The following is an 18,671-nucleotide window of genomic DNA, read 5'->3' on the forward strand; positions in this document are numbered from 1 at the left end:
TTTTTTGTCTGGGCCTTAATAAACTTGTCAATTAATTTACGATGATAGTTAACATTAGAATCTTATGTTTTCTATTTTCACCCAAATCTAAGAAATTATGAAAACTCGTGCTAAACAACTTTCAAAATATGCATACTGACATACCACGTGGAAACTTTAGCGGAAGCTGGTTTGTCCGATCACATTTTGAACTCAGCGGGTTACGCAACGTATGAGGCTTGATCGCTTGGGAGCGGCCTTTGTGCCCAATTCAACTATACTAATCGGCAATGGTTTTATGGAACTCGTCTGACTAAAGCTTCATGCTAGATGCAGAGGTTACATTAAAATGACAATTCAATCATACCGATCAGAATGGCATTTCGAGATAGACAATTAGTACGAGACTTTCACATCTAATACATTTTCATCAGATAAGAAAATTTCATCAAGTGTGCAGAGATTTACTGCCTTGGAAATTAGAAAGAAACCCAAAGGGTGCGCCTGAAGCCCTGGGTGTTATGTTGCAAAAAGATTACATTTTGTGATTTGAGAGAGTGAATCCTGAAATGGACCCAGTTTATTGAAGCAAATCGTAAATTTTCATCTGTCTCGCTAATAGTAGAAAAAATCTTGAAAATTTCGTTAAGAAATTTCTCAACTTCTGCAGTATTGTGCCTATTTACATATATATTTACGTTGATTTCTTTAAGTTTGGTTCTAAAAGAATATGTTTTTATTTACACTTTCCTGTAAAACAAGATAGTAGCGCGACTGCCCATTGTGTTGATTATTTGAAAGTTATTAATTCAGAAACAAAAGTTACGCCTTATTCTTTGCTGCTTTAGAAAGACTGTCTTGCTTGGTAGATAATGCAAATGCATCGTTTTTAGCCCTTTAACTTGTGATATTTATTAATTCCCATGTCTGCCAACCAAGAGCTGCCTCATTGTAGTTTCTCCATATGCAAATGTCAAATACACCCTATTAAACTTCTTAGAATATTTATTTTTAAGTGAAATCTATGTATTACACAACACTGTTTTATTGATTATCATTGTTAAAAAAATGTCAGCTCATAGCGGAGGTTCTTCGGATTGGAGTTCCATAATAAAACCACTTTTAAGTAATCGGAATGAAGTATTAAATAAGAATGAAATCGTAAACTATGTTAAAGCCATCACGCGTTTGTAAGTAAAAAAAAATTTATTTTAAGTAGATGAAAAATTTTCTTTAAAAAAGCTTTTTACATATCGATTTCGTCTGTCTCGATAATCAAAGATGGCCGACCGAACAAAAGAAAATTTTGTTCGTTGTGAAATTTTCACCTTTTTAATATAACTTTTTTTCGTTACTATTGCAGCGAAAATGAATTTTTTGATGAAGACAACAATTATTTACAATTTTATACAGCCTTTGCAGCCTTGGCGGCCGATAAATTGAGCCAATGCAAATATGGTAAGTCCTTGTTTTGTGCGACCAAGGAGGTCTCTGAGTATAAACTATACATTGGTATGTTTGCACATACCCATTTACTTATTAAAAGAAACGCAAATCCAACTGAAAATAAGTCAAATTTTTATTGATTTTCGTCAATGTAAAAAATATTAGTTTTTCGAAAATTTTCAGTTTGATTCTTACTAACTTGAATATCGGCAGCTATTTTACGTATATATTTTATTTATACACTCACAGTTTCACAAACACAAGTACCACAAATCCACGAAGCATGCGCTATACTCATACGTTTCATATTGCATCGTTTGGATAAAGTAAGTGTTTACGAAATAAAATGGCTTTTGCCGGCGTTGAAAAGTTTATGCGAAGGAAAGCCACCATCGAATTCGAAAGCCACATCTACTGGAGGCTCAACGGCTAGCGGAAATAACAGCACCAGTTTATCAAGCATTAGCGGCTCTGTAGGCACAACGTTACAATTTGATCACAATGTGGTTGCTTTGGTACTGAAAAGCAGCAAATATCCCGAAAATACAAAAAGCATCGTTTCCAGCAGCAGCAGTGCTGGAGGCGGTAGCAGTTCGGGTGATAAGGATTCACCGAAATCAGAAATAAAACGTTCACGCTCGGATTTGTCATCAATTATTATACAACAATTAACCGCTCCATTAGAGGCAGGCAAAATTACTTGGGCTCCTCTAAGTGAAGAATTGACAGATTGTTCGGTAAGTTCTTCCCATGGATATGGCATAAGCACTTCCCTAATTATGAACGTTCGTTTTATATTCTGTAGGAAATTTTTTATTCTTCCAATATATCATATCTGCAGTCATTAAATGGCGCTGACGTTATATTGGATGTTTGTTCGTTGCCCATACTGACACGCTATCGGCTTAAATACCAAGAAACCATTTCAAATTTGCCACATAAGCCTTTATATCTGCCTTTAACGCAAGTAGAGGCTACACAAATCAAAAACACGTTAACTCATATGGTTCACGATATATCGATCTTAGATCAGGCATTAACATTACCTATTTTTCAACCTTTAACACCCAGCCGCATAACGAAATTATCTAGATGTGCAATATCAGCTTTATATTGCGCTGTCTTGACGTCCATAGCCAGTAGTGTATTAAGTATGACCAGCTCGGCTGGTGGTCAGAAAAGCCAAGGATCCTCAGCTGGCGGTTCTAGCACAACGGGCGGAGGAGCAGGTGTGAATTCCGCCCAATCTTGTGCAAAGGATGCGGATGATAATGAAGAACATGCTCGATTTATAGTAGACAAGGCGTTGGAAATTTATACCACAATCGGAAATATGTTTAAGAACGGAGCGCGTTCACACATCTATCAAAATCATTTATGTTTCGGCGCTTGGCTGCTAGTCAGCGGCATACAAGGTGCTCTAGGTGCTTCGGGAAGCAGCACAGGTGGCACGGGCAATGTTAAAGAAGATTCTGTTAAGAGCAAGAGCAAAAGCACCGACACTCAATGTGGAACAGGTACTGGCTCAGCTTCACAACCTACACCTTCTACTCCTACAGCTAGAGTGAACCTCTTCAAAGTTCAGCAAGGTTTCGGTGTTTTAAATGCTGCAATTGCTAATCACTGCATCAAGCTACTAACCGAACTAATTGAAGATTTGAAAATAGAAAGTACTTCCTCGGATGTTGGTTCTACAGCTGGCAACCAACAATCTTCTTTACCAGAACCAGCCAATTTCGAGATTTTGGAGAACTATACCACCTTGCAACGAGTCATGCGCATTTTAAATACCGCTACTTTGCATCAGTTGTTTACTTTCTTAGCCACAGTAACCTATCGCAAAGCTTGCAACTTAAAAAGAGCTAACGCCAAGGATCGCACCGAGTGTGAACCTATTAGCTACTCAGATTCTACTACATACTTCAATGACACTTTATCATGTTCAGATAATTCGGAGGAAGATGACAGTGAAAGTTATTTGGGCCACTGGTTCAAAGAAACCCTTCTACCCGAATCGAATGAAGAAAACGTTACAAACGAGACTCAAGAACGAAGCTCTGAGGAGCAAAAATCAAATTTAGTTCCTGCACTGGACGAGCCGCACGAATATTTAGATTTAGCCGCGCAAATATTCAGTTTCCTGGATCAGTTTTTTTCCCAGAAGCATGCGTATCTACAGCGCTACGTGAAGGCGGGGCTAAGCGATCAGCAAATGTTGCTATTGGCTAACATCCTGAAAGATCTTGATCGCGACTCAGCGCGTGGTGAAACCGAAGCTACAGTTTGCTCTAAATGGCAGACGGCAATGATCCGATTTTCGGGCTCTGTTGGCCGTTATCTTCATAATTTGGTTTCGGCCTCTTTGGTTAATGAAACATTGCAATCGAACTTGTTGCAGCATTTGGGCGTTTCTCCTTGGTCTACAGAAACTAGTACATGGCCCTTACAGATATATCCGAGTACTCTTTCGGTATTGGTGCAAATAATTTTGCTAAAACCAACTCAAGAAAAGGAGGCGGCTTGTCTATCTGTTTGGCATCGTCTAATTAACACGTTAGTTGAAGGAGTATGCGGTACTTCTATTGCCAATATGCCATCGGATGTCGATTACGAAGATCTGAATATGGAACATGCTCAACTGTTGTTGTTCCTTTTCCATTCACTTAATCTTATGCAAAAAAAATCTATATTACTGCTAACAGCAGGCGGTGTTATACGCTGCGCTGAAATTTGCCGTGAGGTGCCATCCGGAAAGCCTATTCGAAACAGCCAAATAATGTTGCTATCTCGTTTATTACTCTTTCTGGAATACCTCATGAAGCATTTATATAATGCTCCCCCCGAACTTCTTGATCAAGTGCGTTGGAATCTATTCAGCATAAGTACGATGCATGAAAGTCAAAAAATTTCTGATTTATTCAATAGTAAGACAAAATTAACCTCATTTTGTCGCAAAGATATTGAAGAAAAATTTCGGAAGAGTGGTACAGATTGTTTAACAAGTAGGATATTCCTGAATTATTTTTTTTGGCGTAATTGGCTATTTTTCATTCGCTTTTTCCTTTTCAGACATGCGTCCTACATTTTACTCGCTGACTGCAGTTAGCGATTCCTCTACATCGGCATCGGTTACAGTTTCACAACAAGAATTCAAGCTAGACGGGTTGGCGTGGAATTTTATTCTTTGCACACCGGATAAATTAAAATATCCTTTGCTAGTTGACGCTCTAATTGATATTTTGTCTATTACCGATATGACATTATCATGGCAATCTAAATCTAATACTCATACCCTCTGCGCTATCCGCTATTGTTTTGGCATATGTTGGAAATTGTTGTTGGGTCTGCCGCCTTCCACAACACATGTCGAGCAGTTAACGGCCGATAAAACGCCGAATCTGCATTCGTTGATGTGGTCAATACGTTGCCCGACTTCACACTATTTAATTGTCAATAGTTTGATAAAACAGGGCATGTACACCCAATTTGCTGAGACTTTATGGAATAATGTCAGCGATCGTGTAAGCGACATAAAGTTCAGTTTGAAGCAAACTTTGCTAGGAGTTGAGGCATTCAATAAAATAGAAGATCCAGGTAAATTTGAATAATATTTTATGATATTTTTTTCATTTATTTTGACACGAGTTTTTTTTTGTAGCTAATCTTCGTTTATCGCACGTCATATTATTGGATGCCATATTGGCTCATATGAAAGCAGTAGCTTGGGCGGAAAAAGAGGGTATAAAACCTCAAAGAGCCTCCAGTTTTCCAACAACAACTAGTCCCGGCTCAAATAGCTCACCGATACCCTCTGGTGCCGGCGCCACTACCGAAGATAACTATACAGCTTCTTTTGATGGAAGCGATCAAAAAGGGGAGGGTAGTAGCAACGCGTCCACTGTGTTGCAAGAACGCGTCCAATACAGTAAGCAACTGTTAGTTACATTGATCCAAACTTTTAAAATTTTATCAGAAACTCTGCGTACAAAAATGATGCAACACCTTAGTGATTTAACGCCGCACAATATATTGAATCATATAATACCGATCGTAAATTCAAAAAATGCTCATACTGAAGAATTGAGCGCTACCTACTTGAAATTACTACCCAATGAAGATCAGGAAATTATCACAGGTGATTGGTTGAAATGTTTACCAGTCTCGGAAGCTGTTTTCCTTAATAATAACACCAATCAAAGCCAACAGTATCCTGTCGAAGAGTACACCTCTACTGTGATAGAAGCTCATATATCAGAACTCACGCATTATAATTACTACAGTACACTAAATTCGCTTAAGCACTGTTTAAAGAGCCTTTTTAGTTTGATAAATCTTTTACTGGGGCATTGCGTGCAATCGCAGGATGCTAATACGGCGTCATTTGTTGAAGAACAATTAAAGCCTATCTTGATAGAGGCCATGCTGGACGTTCGAATGGAGTACGCTTACGACATTGCAGAGAAATGCTTACAGACGTTGATGGAAGATACAGATCAGTCAAGTGATAACCAACAACTCATGACTTTCAAGTATATATTAAAACATTATTACAAATTATTGCTAGAATTCTCTGAAGAATTACGTAACATCGCCAATAGCTCACATCAGCCCATGATATTTAATGAGGCATTGGTAATGGTCGTCTTAAAATCCATGTCTCAAATGCTAGACAAATCCATGGGCGTGAAAGCTATGTATGAGTTTTTCGGTACAAAATCGAGCGGCGATGAGAGAGGTAGTTTGGTGGAGTTGTTGCTATCTTTTACGGGCACATCGCTATCGATGTCGTATGCCCGTCGCTTGTTACAATTTTTTGAAAAATTGTTTCAGCTATCTGAACAAGCAGATTGTCATTTTCCGCGTGAGCAATTGGTCGAGTGTTTTAGTGAATTGGCGAATGCTGAGCCTACACGTATCAAGTTATGGCTTAGCCACGTTATATATGGACCGCAGGGTGCTCAAACTAATACAGATACGACGGAAAAAGCCCTTACAACTGGCATACAGGCTTCAAGCACACCTTCTAGCAACGCACAGACACCCACAAATATGGCCACTGTTTCCGCAATGCCCAGCATTTCGGATCAATTGGCTCAATCATCCGCTCTAGATGGTGCTGAAGAAATGGACATTGATGACGATGCAAATGGTGCGGCTATTGTCGGCGCGGGCAATAGTCTTCAGGTAGCTCAATCGCTTAGTCTGTGGCAGCAGCAACAGGCTGGAAGCAGTTTAATGGTTACTAATCAATCAGACGCTTCTACACAAGAAGATCAACCAGCAGTGCAAATTGAACGTAATGGAGCATTATTACTTAGTGTGATTAAATATATTGTACGCGATGGAAAAGGGCCCAATAACGTAGCTATGCTTCTATTTCAATCTCTCTTGCAATTAGGACAATCCCTTATTGCTCCACCTCAAGAGGCTGCCGATTTTGCAGATATCTTACAGATCATGATTACTCTGGCAGATACGAGCACCGTGCGCGGACACGCTACACTTTTCAATGTGACCATTATGTGGTTGGAAATAACTAAATTTCAGGTTTTAGAGAAGGCTCAAAATTTGGCCTCTTTAATAATGCCTTCAACCACATTGGATAATATCAATGCTTTGCTGCGTTATCTGGGAGAACTATTGCAGAGTTTAGGTTATCGCGGCAGCAAACATCAGCAACCACCGTGGGATGACGATATCCAAACCGAATTGGAGGAATTGATGGATGAATTAGGAGCTGAAGGAGACGAAGACTCTTTTGTGGAGGATTCCGATGAGGATAGTCTCAACAACAAGTTGTGTACTTTCTCTCAAACGCAGAAAGAGTTCATGAATCAACATTGGTATCATTGTCACACTTGCAATATGGTAAATACAGTGGGCGTGTGCTCAGTATGTGCCCGAGTTTGTCACAAGGGACATGATGTCAGTTATGCTAAATACGGTAACTTCTTTTGCGATTGTGGAGCTAAGGAAGACGGATCTTGCCAAGCATTGAGTCGTAGGCTCAGCGCAGGCGTAGAAAACCGATCAAGTCAAAGCGAATATCATCAATCCAGTTATGCAACGAGCTCTGCTGCCAAAAGGGCTCAAACTCCACCTTCACAAGTTTCTCACATTTCTGCTGCAACAGTCAGTAGCGCGGCCAATGCCACCACGACGACAACATCTGGCATGAATTTTCCTTTATGTTCCGCACAAACAAGTGAACGCATTAGTTTACTTAGTAAATTATTGGAATCGTCGCGCGAAGCCCTGCAAAACACTGAACAGTGGAGTATCATAGTACGCTGTATTTTGGACTTCTTTGATGTTTTAATACCAGCCATACGTGAAAATTGCGAAATGTTTTCGATTGTGGGTTGTCATAAGCGGGCTAAAGTAGCCTTGGGTCGTCTACATATGGGCGATCAGAGCTTCCAGCTCAGTGATCAGTTGATGGTGCCTACATTAGGCTCGCAAGAGGGAGCCTTCGAAAATGTGCGTATGAGTTATTCTGGAGATCAAGGTCAAACTATTAAGCAATTATTGTCATCTGGATTGGTAAGACGTGTCGCTCTCTGCTGCTTATCATCACCGCATGGCAAGCGGCAACATTTAGCTGTGTCGCATGAAAAAGGCAAAGTAACAATACTGCAATTGTCGGCTTTGCTGAAACAAGCAGATGCTGCCAAACGCAAGTTAACTTTAACTCAACTTTCTTCAGCTCCCATTCCTTGCACTGTATTATCGCTGACCGCTAATCCCTCCAATGAGGATTGTCTAGCCGTATGCGGCCTCAAAGAATGCCATATACTTACTTTCGCTAATAGTGGTACGACTAACGATCATATCGTACTCACGCCCCAACTTGAAAATGGAAATTTTATTAAAAAAGCTATTTGGTTGCCTGGTTCGCAAACCATGTTGGCTTTGGTTACTGCAGACTACGTCAAGATTTATGAATTAGCTGAAGATTCTTACAGCCCCGAGTACTACTTTTTGGTAGCCGTCGGAAAAATTCGGGATTGTGCGTTTGTATATCAAGATGGAGTTTATTATATGTTGATTATAGCTTCGTCGGGTTATATTTATTACCAAAAACTGGATGATCAAAGTCTAGCCATACATGGCGACTTTTATGTCACGAATACTTTGGAATTGAACCATACACAAATAAAAGATGTCAACGGTCAAGTAGCAGGAGGGGGAGTATCTATTTACTATTCGCACACTTTACAATTATTGTTTTTTAGTTATTCGGTTGGACGTAGCTTTGTTGCCCCACTTCTCGATGTCAACAAAGGTGTTAAATGTATAACCCATTTGCAAACCGCGCCTGCTTCTAAAAATTCGTCGAAGGGACCTCCGCAACCGTTGTGTCAATGGACTGAAATTCCTGGCCATCCTGGTTTAGTGTGCGCCATGATGCACACGTCTAACAATCCAGTGATATTTATGTTCACACCTGACCGAATAATAATGCAAGAGATTAAAGCCCAGTCATCAAAATCACGTATAATGGACATGGTGGCTATCCGCCACACGGTGGCTGGTGTTGAAAAAACTACACTCATATTACTTTGTGAAGACGGCAGCCTTCGCATATTCACTGCACAACCAGACACTACTAGTTTTTGGCTTTCTCATCAAGTGCAACCGTTGGGAAATCAATTTTACACATCTAGTCTCTATTCCAAGATCCCTTCTTCCTCTACTAATCAGAAGAAGACTAAACGCAAATCGAGCCATCAGCAAAAGTCAACGGGATCGAATGGCCAGCCAATTTTCCCCATCGATTTCTTTGAGCACTGCACTATGCTGCCAGATGTGGAATTCGGAGGCAATGACTTACTTCAGATTTATAACAAACAAAAGCTAAAAAATCGCCTATTTTCAACCGGAATGTTTGTAGCATCTACCAAACCGACAGGTTTCACCTTAGAAGTGTATAATAACGATCCAAATATGGTTATTGTAGGAATACGAGTACTTTTGGGAACACAAGATCCACAGCGTACTCCACAAAATGTTACTATACTTGGACGTACAATACCTACTCCTGTTCGCAGAGCACGTTGGTTTGACATACCATTAACAAGAGAAGAAATACTTCAATCTGACAAAACTTTAAAAGTCATATTTGGCAAATCTAGGGATGCAGAGAATGTCGGTATGTTAGATAGTATTGAAGTGTATGGGAAATCCAAAGATCTCTTAGGTTGGCCGGATGATGCTGAAGAAGCAAATTTGGCAGGCGGAACATCGGCAGTGGGTGTCACGAATAATGCCGGACTATCGTCGAGCGCGTTGATGACAGGTGGTGCATACGATGGTTACCACTACATAACGAATTTGGATAAAATGGTTAGCAATCTTTTGGATGTCTTAGATTTCGCCTTGAATTTATTGGGTGGAGGTTCATCTTTGACATCAACTATTAAACTGAAAGCTACAAAAACAGCTACATCACTGCTCCTGATGCCCACACCGAATCAAGTGCAAGTACAATCTCGTTACGTTCTAGCTACCCTGTTTGGCAACCGACAATCGTACCATTCCTATAAGGACCTTGAAATGTTAGTTTACGTACACAACGAATTACAATCGATGAAACCCAAACTAAGCTGCCGCGAGACCTTAAAGGACATTGACCCTGAAGCTTTTTATCGTTTGGTTTTAATGGTTCGCGGTATTGCTACGGCTCGTCCCCAATCATTAACAAAAATTTGTATGGAGAATAAATTCGAAGTTATTGCTGATCTCATGGAATTCTTGGAAAAATTGTATCAAGTCACACCACAGTTAGATGAGCCTACTTCTATAGTTAAACAAGGCTTATGTCATACTGAGACTATTGTTCACTGTCTGGTAGAGATAATGCATGCCTTTGCTTTGGCCGACATAACTCAAGTCGAACACATCATCAAATATTTCATAGCACTACTCAAGAATGAATCGAGCTTAATTAGTCATAGTGCCAAGGAAGCCATTATTTTGCTACTAAGCCCTAGGTTAAAGAGACGCAAAGTGGCTATTATAACGCCACCGATATGTTCGACGCCTACACCACCGGCGTTGAATAATGCGCCATCAGTAATGGCTCCGAACGGAAGCGAAGATGATGCCTTAGATGAAGCGGCGGGACCGGTACCGGTGGTAACCCCAGCGGTGGTCGGAGGTAATTCTCCAAATGCAGTTGCCCGTAGTGGTAGCGCCGAATTTGTAGCCGCAGCTGCCGCAGATCCTAACGTTATGGTTGATCCTTTAGAAGCTTTTATTGGTGGCGGTTTTCCTCAATTACTGGGTTTGCAACAAGATGCCGATGATGAAGCAATCATGGATTTTGCTATTGCCTTAAGCTTACAGCAACATGAAGGAGCGGAAGCTGGCTTACAACAGTTACAGCAAGGCCTATCAAATTTACAGGGCATGCGTAATGCAGCTGCCCAGATACAGCAAGCTCATCAACAGTTACAGGCAATAGCTGGAGCTGGAGCTAGTGCTTCGGCTGCTGGTTCAGATGATGAAGGTTCCAACGTAGCTACTGATGGTTCAACGTTAAGAACTTCGCCTGCTGAGCCGGCAGGAAGTGGCGGTTCTGAAAGTGGTGGCAGCGGAGTGGAGAGCATTGGCGGCACTTCGGGACGCAGCAGTACATATGGAGACGCTGGCGCTACTGCCTCTCCCCCTCGAGCTAGCGGAAGCTTAGCTAGCGTTAGTAGCAGTACAAAGGGGGCCGTTGGCGGATCTGCTTCAACCGCCATGGACGTACAAGTGCCGACGTCAAGCCGTGTAATCTTAGAGCCAAGTCAAAGCAACGAAACAGAAGAAAACGACGGCAATGAGGATGAAAAGTTGGCTAAGATACATGATTTGAGGTAAGTTTCCACAATAGAATCATTTTAAGTGAAATAACGACCGATTTAATTTATATAGGATTGCGATTTTGGAAAGTATCATTGCAAATATTTCCACTTTGGACGATTGCAACGGATTTCGAGCTATACCTTTAATACAAGTTATACTTATGTTGACGACGGACTTGAATGGAAATAATGAACGTGATCAGAAAATACTGAACGATTTACTAACCGCCCTTGTTAATTATATAGGAATGGATTCTAATGCGAATGCTTCAAAGGTAAAACAATCAAAATTTGGTATTTGGTCACTGAATATTATATAATATGAAAATATCTTTTAAGATGAAAGACAAAAGTCCGAACAATGAAGTACGTTTAGCCTTGCTATCTGTTTTCGGTGTACTTATGGGTAAGACTAAATCGAAGCAAGCCGGAACCACTTCTCCACCACACCAGTTTAAAGATAATGCGTCCTTCGTAGCAAGCACGACAGCTACAATACTTAGCAATCATTGCGCCTTCCCTTTCTGTTTGGTTGTTATGGAGTCTTTATTGCAACATTGGAAGCGGGTGTCAAATGAACAAAATCAGGCAGCGGCCACCTCTTCGACTGGCGTCGTAAGTGCTATTGCCTCTAGCAGCAATAACGCCGGTACTCCAATTGCTGGCGGGTCAGCTGTTACTCCAACACAAAATAATCTATTGAAACCGGTGCGCTATGGCCCCAAGCCCGATATATCGACGTTGATACCACATAATTATCTTAAAAACTATCCGGATGTGTTTGAATCGTATGACGCCCTCCTGACCGAAGTATCGGTGCGTTTACCTTATCAAATCTTGCGTTTGAGTGCTACACATCCCGGTTCTTTCGATTGGTATCTTAAGTATTGTGAGAATATGACCTACACATTATGTGAATACATGATGCTTAACCTGAATGCCTTATTGAGACGTCAAGTGCGCAAACTTTTGATGTATATTTGCGGCAATAAAGAAAAATTCCGCATGTTCCGCGACGGTCATTCCTTGGACGTGCACTTTAACTATGTTAAAGATCTTTGCAATCTTTACAATACGAAGGTAAACATATTAAACAGACATTTTTCTCTCTAGCAAAAATGCTTATTTCTTGCCATTTCTAGAATTTAGTCTTGACTAATCAGTCTATACCAATGCTTAGCTACGACTCGCTGGTTGAGCTAACTGAACATTTACGCACGTGTCAAGAAATTAGCCAAGTACGTACGGGCAATTGGCAAAAATTCTGCCTAATACATGAAGATGTTATACCGGTGCTGATTGAAATTGCTTGCTATCAATTGGACGATGGAGTTTCCCCAATTATTCTGCAACTTTTACAGGCGGCAATGTGTAATAATGTTCAGGCTGTTAAGCAGCAACAGCAAACTGAACAGACCACTTCCTCCACCGGAGCTAAGCTACGATCAGAACGTGACAAATCCGAAGAAATTGAAATGAGTTTCGATTCAAAATTTGATGCCACACATTGTAGCACTTTTGTTCATCAGATTTTCCGTTTTGTTTCGGACACATTGCTCAATAAATTTGTGAGAATATTTTTATTGGAAACGAATATCACTTCGATACGCTGGCAGGCTCATTCCCTCGTGTATGCTATTTACGAACACTCCAACGATCGTCAGAAAGAAAAACTAATTAATATTTTGTGGAATATGTGGCCGTTAGTTCCAGCGTTCGGTCGACGCACTGCTCAATTCGTCGACATCTTGGGTTATTTGACATTAAGCACTAAAAGTATTATGAATCGCTTACCAGAATTTACAGAAAAAGCCGTGGAAGTATTGAGACAACAAAACGATTTACTCTCAAAGCATCCGAATGCATCGATTTACACTGCTTTGGAACAAATTTTGCAAATGAACGGCTACTATTTGGAATCAGAACCTTGCCTCGTTTGTAACAATCCAGAAGTCCCAATGGCCAACATCAAGTTGCCATCTATCAAATCTGATTCAAAATTTACTACTACAACTATGATTGTAAAATTGGTCCAATGTCATACTATATCCAAGCTAATTGTGCGCATTGCCGATTTGAAACGCACGAAAATGGTTCGTACAATAAACATCTATTACAATAACCGTACCGTGCAGGCAGTGGTCGAATTAAAGAATCGTCAAGCCATGTGGCATAAGGCCAGAACCGTGACTTTGCAATCTGGCCAAACCGAGGTGAAGATTGATTTTCCCTTACCTATAACGGCCTGCAATTTAATGATCGAATATGCTGACTTTTATGAAACCGTTACGGGATCTTCGGAGAATTTACAATGTCCTCGCTGTAGCGCTGCTGTGCCCTCTTATCCAGGCGTATGTGGTAACTGTGGCGAGAATGTATTTCAATGTCATAAATGCCGAGCAATTAATTATGACGAGAAAGACCCATTCCTGTGTCATTCTTGCGGTTTCTGCAAATATGCAAAATTTGATTTCAGCATATACGGCCGTGTATGTTGTGCTGTCGACCCGATCGAGTCGGCTGAAGATCGCGCTAAAACTGTACAAATTATTCACTCCTCTCTCGAAAGAGCCGATCGCATTTATCGTCAATTGTTAGCTAATAAACAAATGCTCGAATTGCTTTTGCAAAAGTTCGCCGAACATGGCTCTTCTGATCGCCTCATGGATGAGAGCTTGGGCACCATACACAGCACTTCACAGGTTAACAAGATTATTCAATTGTTGGCTCAAAAATATTGTGTGGAATCGCGCACCTCTTTTGAGGAATTGTCAAAGATTGTTCAAAAGGTCAAAGCTTGTCGCAGTGAGTTAGTTGCCTATGATCGCAGTCAAATGGATCAAACCAATAGCCAACCACAACCAGATGGTCGTGAATATTATGCTATTAATAGATGCTATGGTTGCGCTTTGGCATCCACCGAGCAATGCTTAACATTAATGAGAGCAATGGCTTCTAACTACGAGTGCCGCTTAGTGCTTTATAGTCAAGGTCTAGTAGAGGAGTTGGCTCAACATAATTTACGTAGAGGAACAGCTCAAATCCAAGATGAAGTCCGCCATTTATTGGTGTTATTAACGAAGAGTAACCAGGATGCTTGCATGAATCTTTTGGATTTAATAAGCGAGCGAGTGAAAACTGCTCTATTAGGATCTATACCCCTCACGAATTTGGATTCGGCTATACACCACGAAATGGAACTTTTGCGAGTATTGATTAGTCAAGATGATTTTTGTTGGGAGCAAAAATTGAAAGTGGTCTTCGAACTCTTTTTGCTTACCTGTCGTACGCCACGGGGTCCGGCGTATTCTGTTATACAGCCATGTTTACATATAATGTTAAAACTTATTTCTCCAACTATACCATCTACAAAGCTAAATCGTGATCTTAGCCCCTCGGCACTTTCCTCTGTAGCCTGCGTAGATGGCTTGAGCGTGGATTTTAACAAGTGGTTGCGTGAAGATCCACAACATACTTACGAAGCTTGGAAAGCACGTATGCCGACATCAACACATAATAAAATGATGAAACCATTTATGGGGGTAGATTGCTCGGAAGGTAGTTCTGGTAATGTTTTGCAGGATGAAAATATGGCAGCAGTTTTGCAATCCATGGTATCTGAACAAACAAACTCAGTCCGCTTGGGCGGTACGCAACCCGTTGATGAAAGAGAGAAGAGTCGCGAAGCCCCACCGCTTAACAGCGAATCTAAAGCAAAACGTCGTAAATTAATACGCGAAGCATATCTAACTGAAAAATATGGCTTACTTTGGCGTACACGTCTTCTAAATAAAGGCCAGCCATACCAGCCTTTAGTATTGAGTGCGAATTGGCTTCAACCAATACTATTTAATACAAATTCTCGTTTTCGCCGGCCGTTAGTATGTTCATTAATTACTGTTCTATGTCGTACTCATGAACGCAAACGAGAGATTTTGAATTTACTTACCGGCTTTCTAAAGTACGTAGGAGAAGCTGGCGAAGCTAGCACTGATTTTCTGTCTTTATATCGTTTGTTAGCTGTGGAAACACCTTGGCGCCAGTATTTGGCCTTGAAAGGCGTCTTGACAGATATTTCTCAATTACTTACCGCCGAAATAGAGAAAATCCATCGTATGGAAGAAACTACACTCTCGTCTGATCTTTCACAAGGTTACGCTCTCAGACAGTTTGTTGAACTATTGGCTCTTTTCTTGGAAAGTCCAAACATACGTCAAGTGTACAAGACACGTTTATTAGGTCCCGTTTTAGAAGGCTATCTTTCTTTAAGGAAACTTGTAGTGCAACGCACCCGTCTTATTGACGACGCGCAAGAGAAACTTTTAGAAATGTTAGAGGAAATGACCAGTGGAACCGAAGAAGAGACCAGAGCATTCATGGAAATTTTAACAGACACCGTAGAAAAAACCCCTGTTAAGGACATTAAAACGCCAGTGTTCATTTTTGAACGACTCTACTCTATTATACATCCTGAGGAAAACGATGAAAATGAGTTCTTCATGACGCTAGAAAAGGATCCGCAACAGGAAGACTTTTTGCAAGGTCGAATGTTAGGCAATCCTTATCCCTCCACCGAGGTTGGCCTAGGGCCTCTAATGCGTGATATCAAGAACAAAATTTGCACAGATTGTGAATTGATAGCCTTACTGGAAGATGATAACGGAATGGAATTGTTAGTGAATAACAAGATTATAAGCTTGGACTTGCCTGTGAAAGAAGTTTATAAAAAAATTTGGCTGGCCGAGGGTGGTGAACGAGATGCGATGCGTATTGTTTACCGCATGCGAGGCCTTCTAGGCGACGCCACCGAAGAGTTTGTGGAGACTTTAAGTAATAAATCCCAAGAAGAAGTTGATACGGAGCAACTGTATCGCATGGCGAATGTCTTGGCCGATTGCAATGGTCTTAAAGTTATGCTGGATCGAATTGGTAGTCTACAAAGCATAACACGCACACGTGAATTGATACAAGTGCTATTGAAATTATTCTTAATTTGCGTGAAGGTAAGACGGTGCCAGGAGGTCTTGTGTCAACCAGAACTGGGAGCTGTTAATACGTTGCTGAAAGTTCTTCAGATATGTTTACAGTCAGAGCCGGATTCTATGCAATCATCCGTTACTGAGCAATTACTTGAGATTATGGAAACTATATTATCTAAAGCGGCGAGTGATACGTTGGATTCCTTTTTGCAATTTTCTTTAACTTTCGGTGGTCCAGAATATGTTACAGCCCTTATTTCTTGCACCGAATGTCCAAATGTTCGCAATAATCCGTCAGTTTTACGTCACCTTATAAGGGTATTGGCCGCATTAGTTTATGGTAACGAAGTTAAGATGGCTTTGTTATGTGAACATTTCAAAGATATTTTGGATTTCGATAAATTCGACCTCGAGCGCAGTTCCGAGGAAGAATTCAAATTAGAGTTATTCTGCGTTTTGACCAATCAAATTGAACACAATTGTATCGGAGGCACTCTGAAGGATTATATAGTAGGTCTGGGCATAGTTGAGAAAGCCATCAGTTATATAACACGGTATGCTCCATGCGTTAAGCCAACATTATTGCGAACCGATTCCGATGAACTAAAAGAGTTTATATCTCGTCCAAGTCTCAAGTATATATTGCGATTCCTTACAGGATTAGCTACGAAACATGAAGCTACACAATTAGCGATTAGTAAAGATATTATACCCATAATACATCGCTTGGAACAAGTAAGTAGCGACGAACACGTTGGCAGCTTGGCTGAAAACCTTTTAGAGGCTCTGTGCACTGATACCGCTACTGCAACCAGAGTTCAGGAAGTTCGTGATTTTACCAGGGCTGAGAAAAAGCGTTTAGCTATGGCCACGAGAGAAAAACAGTTGGACGCATTAGGCATGCGAACAAACGAAAAAGGCCAGGTTACAGCCAAGGGATCGATTTTGCAAAAAATTGAAAAGTTACGCGATGAGACCGGTCTTACTTGTTTCATATGTCGTGAAGGTTATGCCTGTCAGCCGGCTAAAGTCTTAGGTATCTACACCTTCACTAAAAGATGTAACGTTGAAGAGTTTGAGATAAAGTCACGTAAAACTATTGGTTATACTACTGTAACACACTTTAATGTCGTTCACGTTGATTGTCACACATCAGCCATACGCTTAGCCAGAGGTCGAGATGAGTGGGAGAGGGCCAGCCTACAGAATGCCAATACCCGTTGTAATGGCTTGTTGCCGCTTTGGGGTCCCGACGTGTCAGAGGCAGCATTTTCTGCTTGTATGACACGTCATGCTAGTTACATGCAAGAAAGCACCCAACGATGCGATATTTCCTACTCAAACAGTATTCATGATCTGAAATTATTGCTTATGCGTTTTGCATGGGAACGAAGCTTCCACGACGACGCTGGAGGCGGTGGACCTCAATCTAATATGCACTTTGTACCATATCTCCTCTTCTACGCTGTCTATTTACTCCTTTCCTCTCGTTCGGCGGCACGGGACAGCAAAACATTACTTACTTATTTGACATCGCCTCCGTCGGAGAAATGGTTGGAATCTGCTTACGATGTTGATGGCCCGTTATATTTGTTGACAATGTCGCTTTCATTACATTCGCACGAAACTTGGAACAAGCACAAAGTTGCCCATCTAAAGCGTCTAATTGCTATAGCTCAGGCTCGCCATGTATCGCCTTCTGTGGCCTGCAAAGCCTTATTGACACCAGCTGATCGTCAAGAGAAGGAATATATTACAGTCTATCGCCCCTACCTTATGATGTGGGCTCTAGTGGATTCAATTTATAATACGCTTTTTAAAAACGTCTCTACACCGAAAGAGGAAGATTGGTCGATTTCTCTCTTCAATTATATAAGGAAAAATGACGAAACAATGTTAAAGCAGACCGACGACATGTTGGAAACATTTACCGAAGATTTTTTACCCTGTACTTCATTTGAAGAGTTTTGTGATGTGGCTTGTAAGTAAATTTCGCTTCGTATGCCGCTTATAAGAAAAACTCATAAATTAATAATAATTTTTAATTTCATTTCAAGGCCTTTTTGGTGAAATTGAAAGTCCCCAAGCGTTTATAGAAGATGTTTTATCCTCTTTACCTACGACTGCACCACCAGCTCCATCCTCTAGTCAGTAAAACTACTATGGATAATGTATGCTGGAAAATGGCCGTTAATTATCAACATAAAATACATATATGTAATATCCTTTTATTTAATAATTCGAAAATTACTTTTTAGTCGATATACCGAATAATACAAAAAAAAAAAAACAATATTCGAACGTGCATTGCAATATCGTTATTATAAACATTACATAAATACTACGTTAATTAACCCACAAATTGAAGTGAAGTGAACACTGTCAATAAATTACTCGTTCTTCAATAATACATAAACTT

The 18,671-nt window shown here is 40.6% G+C and overlaps 1 protein-coding gene across 1 annotated transcript; it reads left to right on the forward strand.

Annotated features, from left to right (window-relative positions):
- Positions 1–1,025: 1,025 nt before the first annotated feature.
- On the forward strand, positions 1,026–18,667 carry LOC119634217 (protein purity of essence). The gene is made up of 10 exons (XM_038028249.1): positions 1,026–1,169; positions 1,343–1,437; positions 1,675–2,162; positions 2,231–4,427; positions 4,495–5,019; positions 5,084–11,285; positions 11,344–11,548; positions 11,613–12,353; positions 12,416–18,233; positions 18,310–18,667. The coding sequence occupies exons 1-10, from the start codon at positions 1,048–1,050 to the stop codon at positions 18,405–18,407; spliced, it is 16,491 nt and encodes a 5,496-aa protein (XP_037884177.1). The 5' UTR covers positions 1,026–1,047; the 3' UTR covers positions 18,408–18,667.
- Positions 18,668–18,671: the final 4 nt, after the last annotated feature.

Source organism: Glossina fuscipes, unplaced genomic scaffold, assembly GCF_014805625.2.
Source record: "Glossina fuscipes isolate IAEA_lab_2018 unplaced genomic scaffold, Yale_Gfus_2 2, whole genome shotgun sequence".
NCBI classification, from domain to species: Eukaryota; Metazoa; Arthropoda; class Insecta; order Diptera; family Glossinidae; genus Glossina; species Glossina fuscipes.

What these genes read in the sequence shown, in the direction of transcription:
- LOC119634217 (XM_038028249.1), top strand. Translation starts at nt 1,048, where the DNA reads ATGTCAGCTCATAGCGGAGGTTCTTCGGATTGGAGTTCCATAATAAAA. An exon ending in GTTAAAGCCATCACGCGTTT is followed by an intron (nt 1,170 to 1,342) that starts GTAAGTAAAAAA and finishes TTACTATTGCAG; the next exon opens with CGAAAATGAATTTTTTGATG. An exon ending in AAGAATTGACAGATTGTTCG is followed by an intron (nt 2,163 to 2,230) that starts GTAAGTTCTTCC and finishes TATATTCTGTAG; the next exon opens with GAAATTTTTTATTCTTCCAA.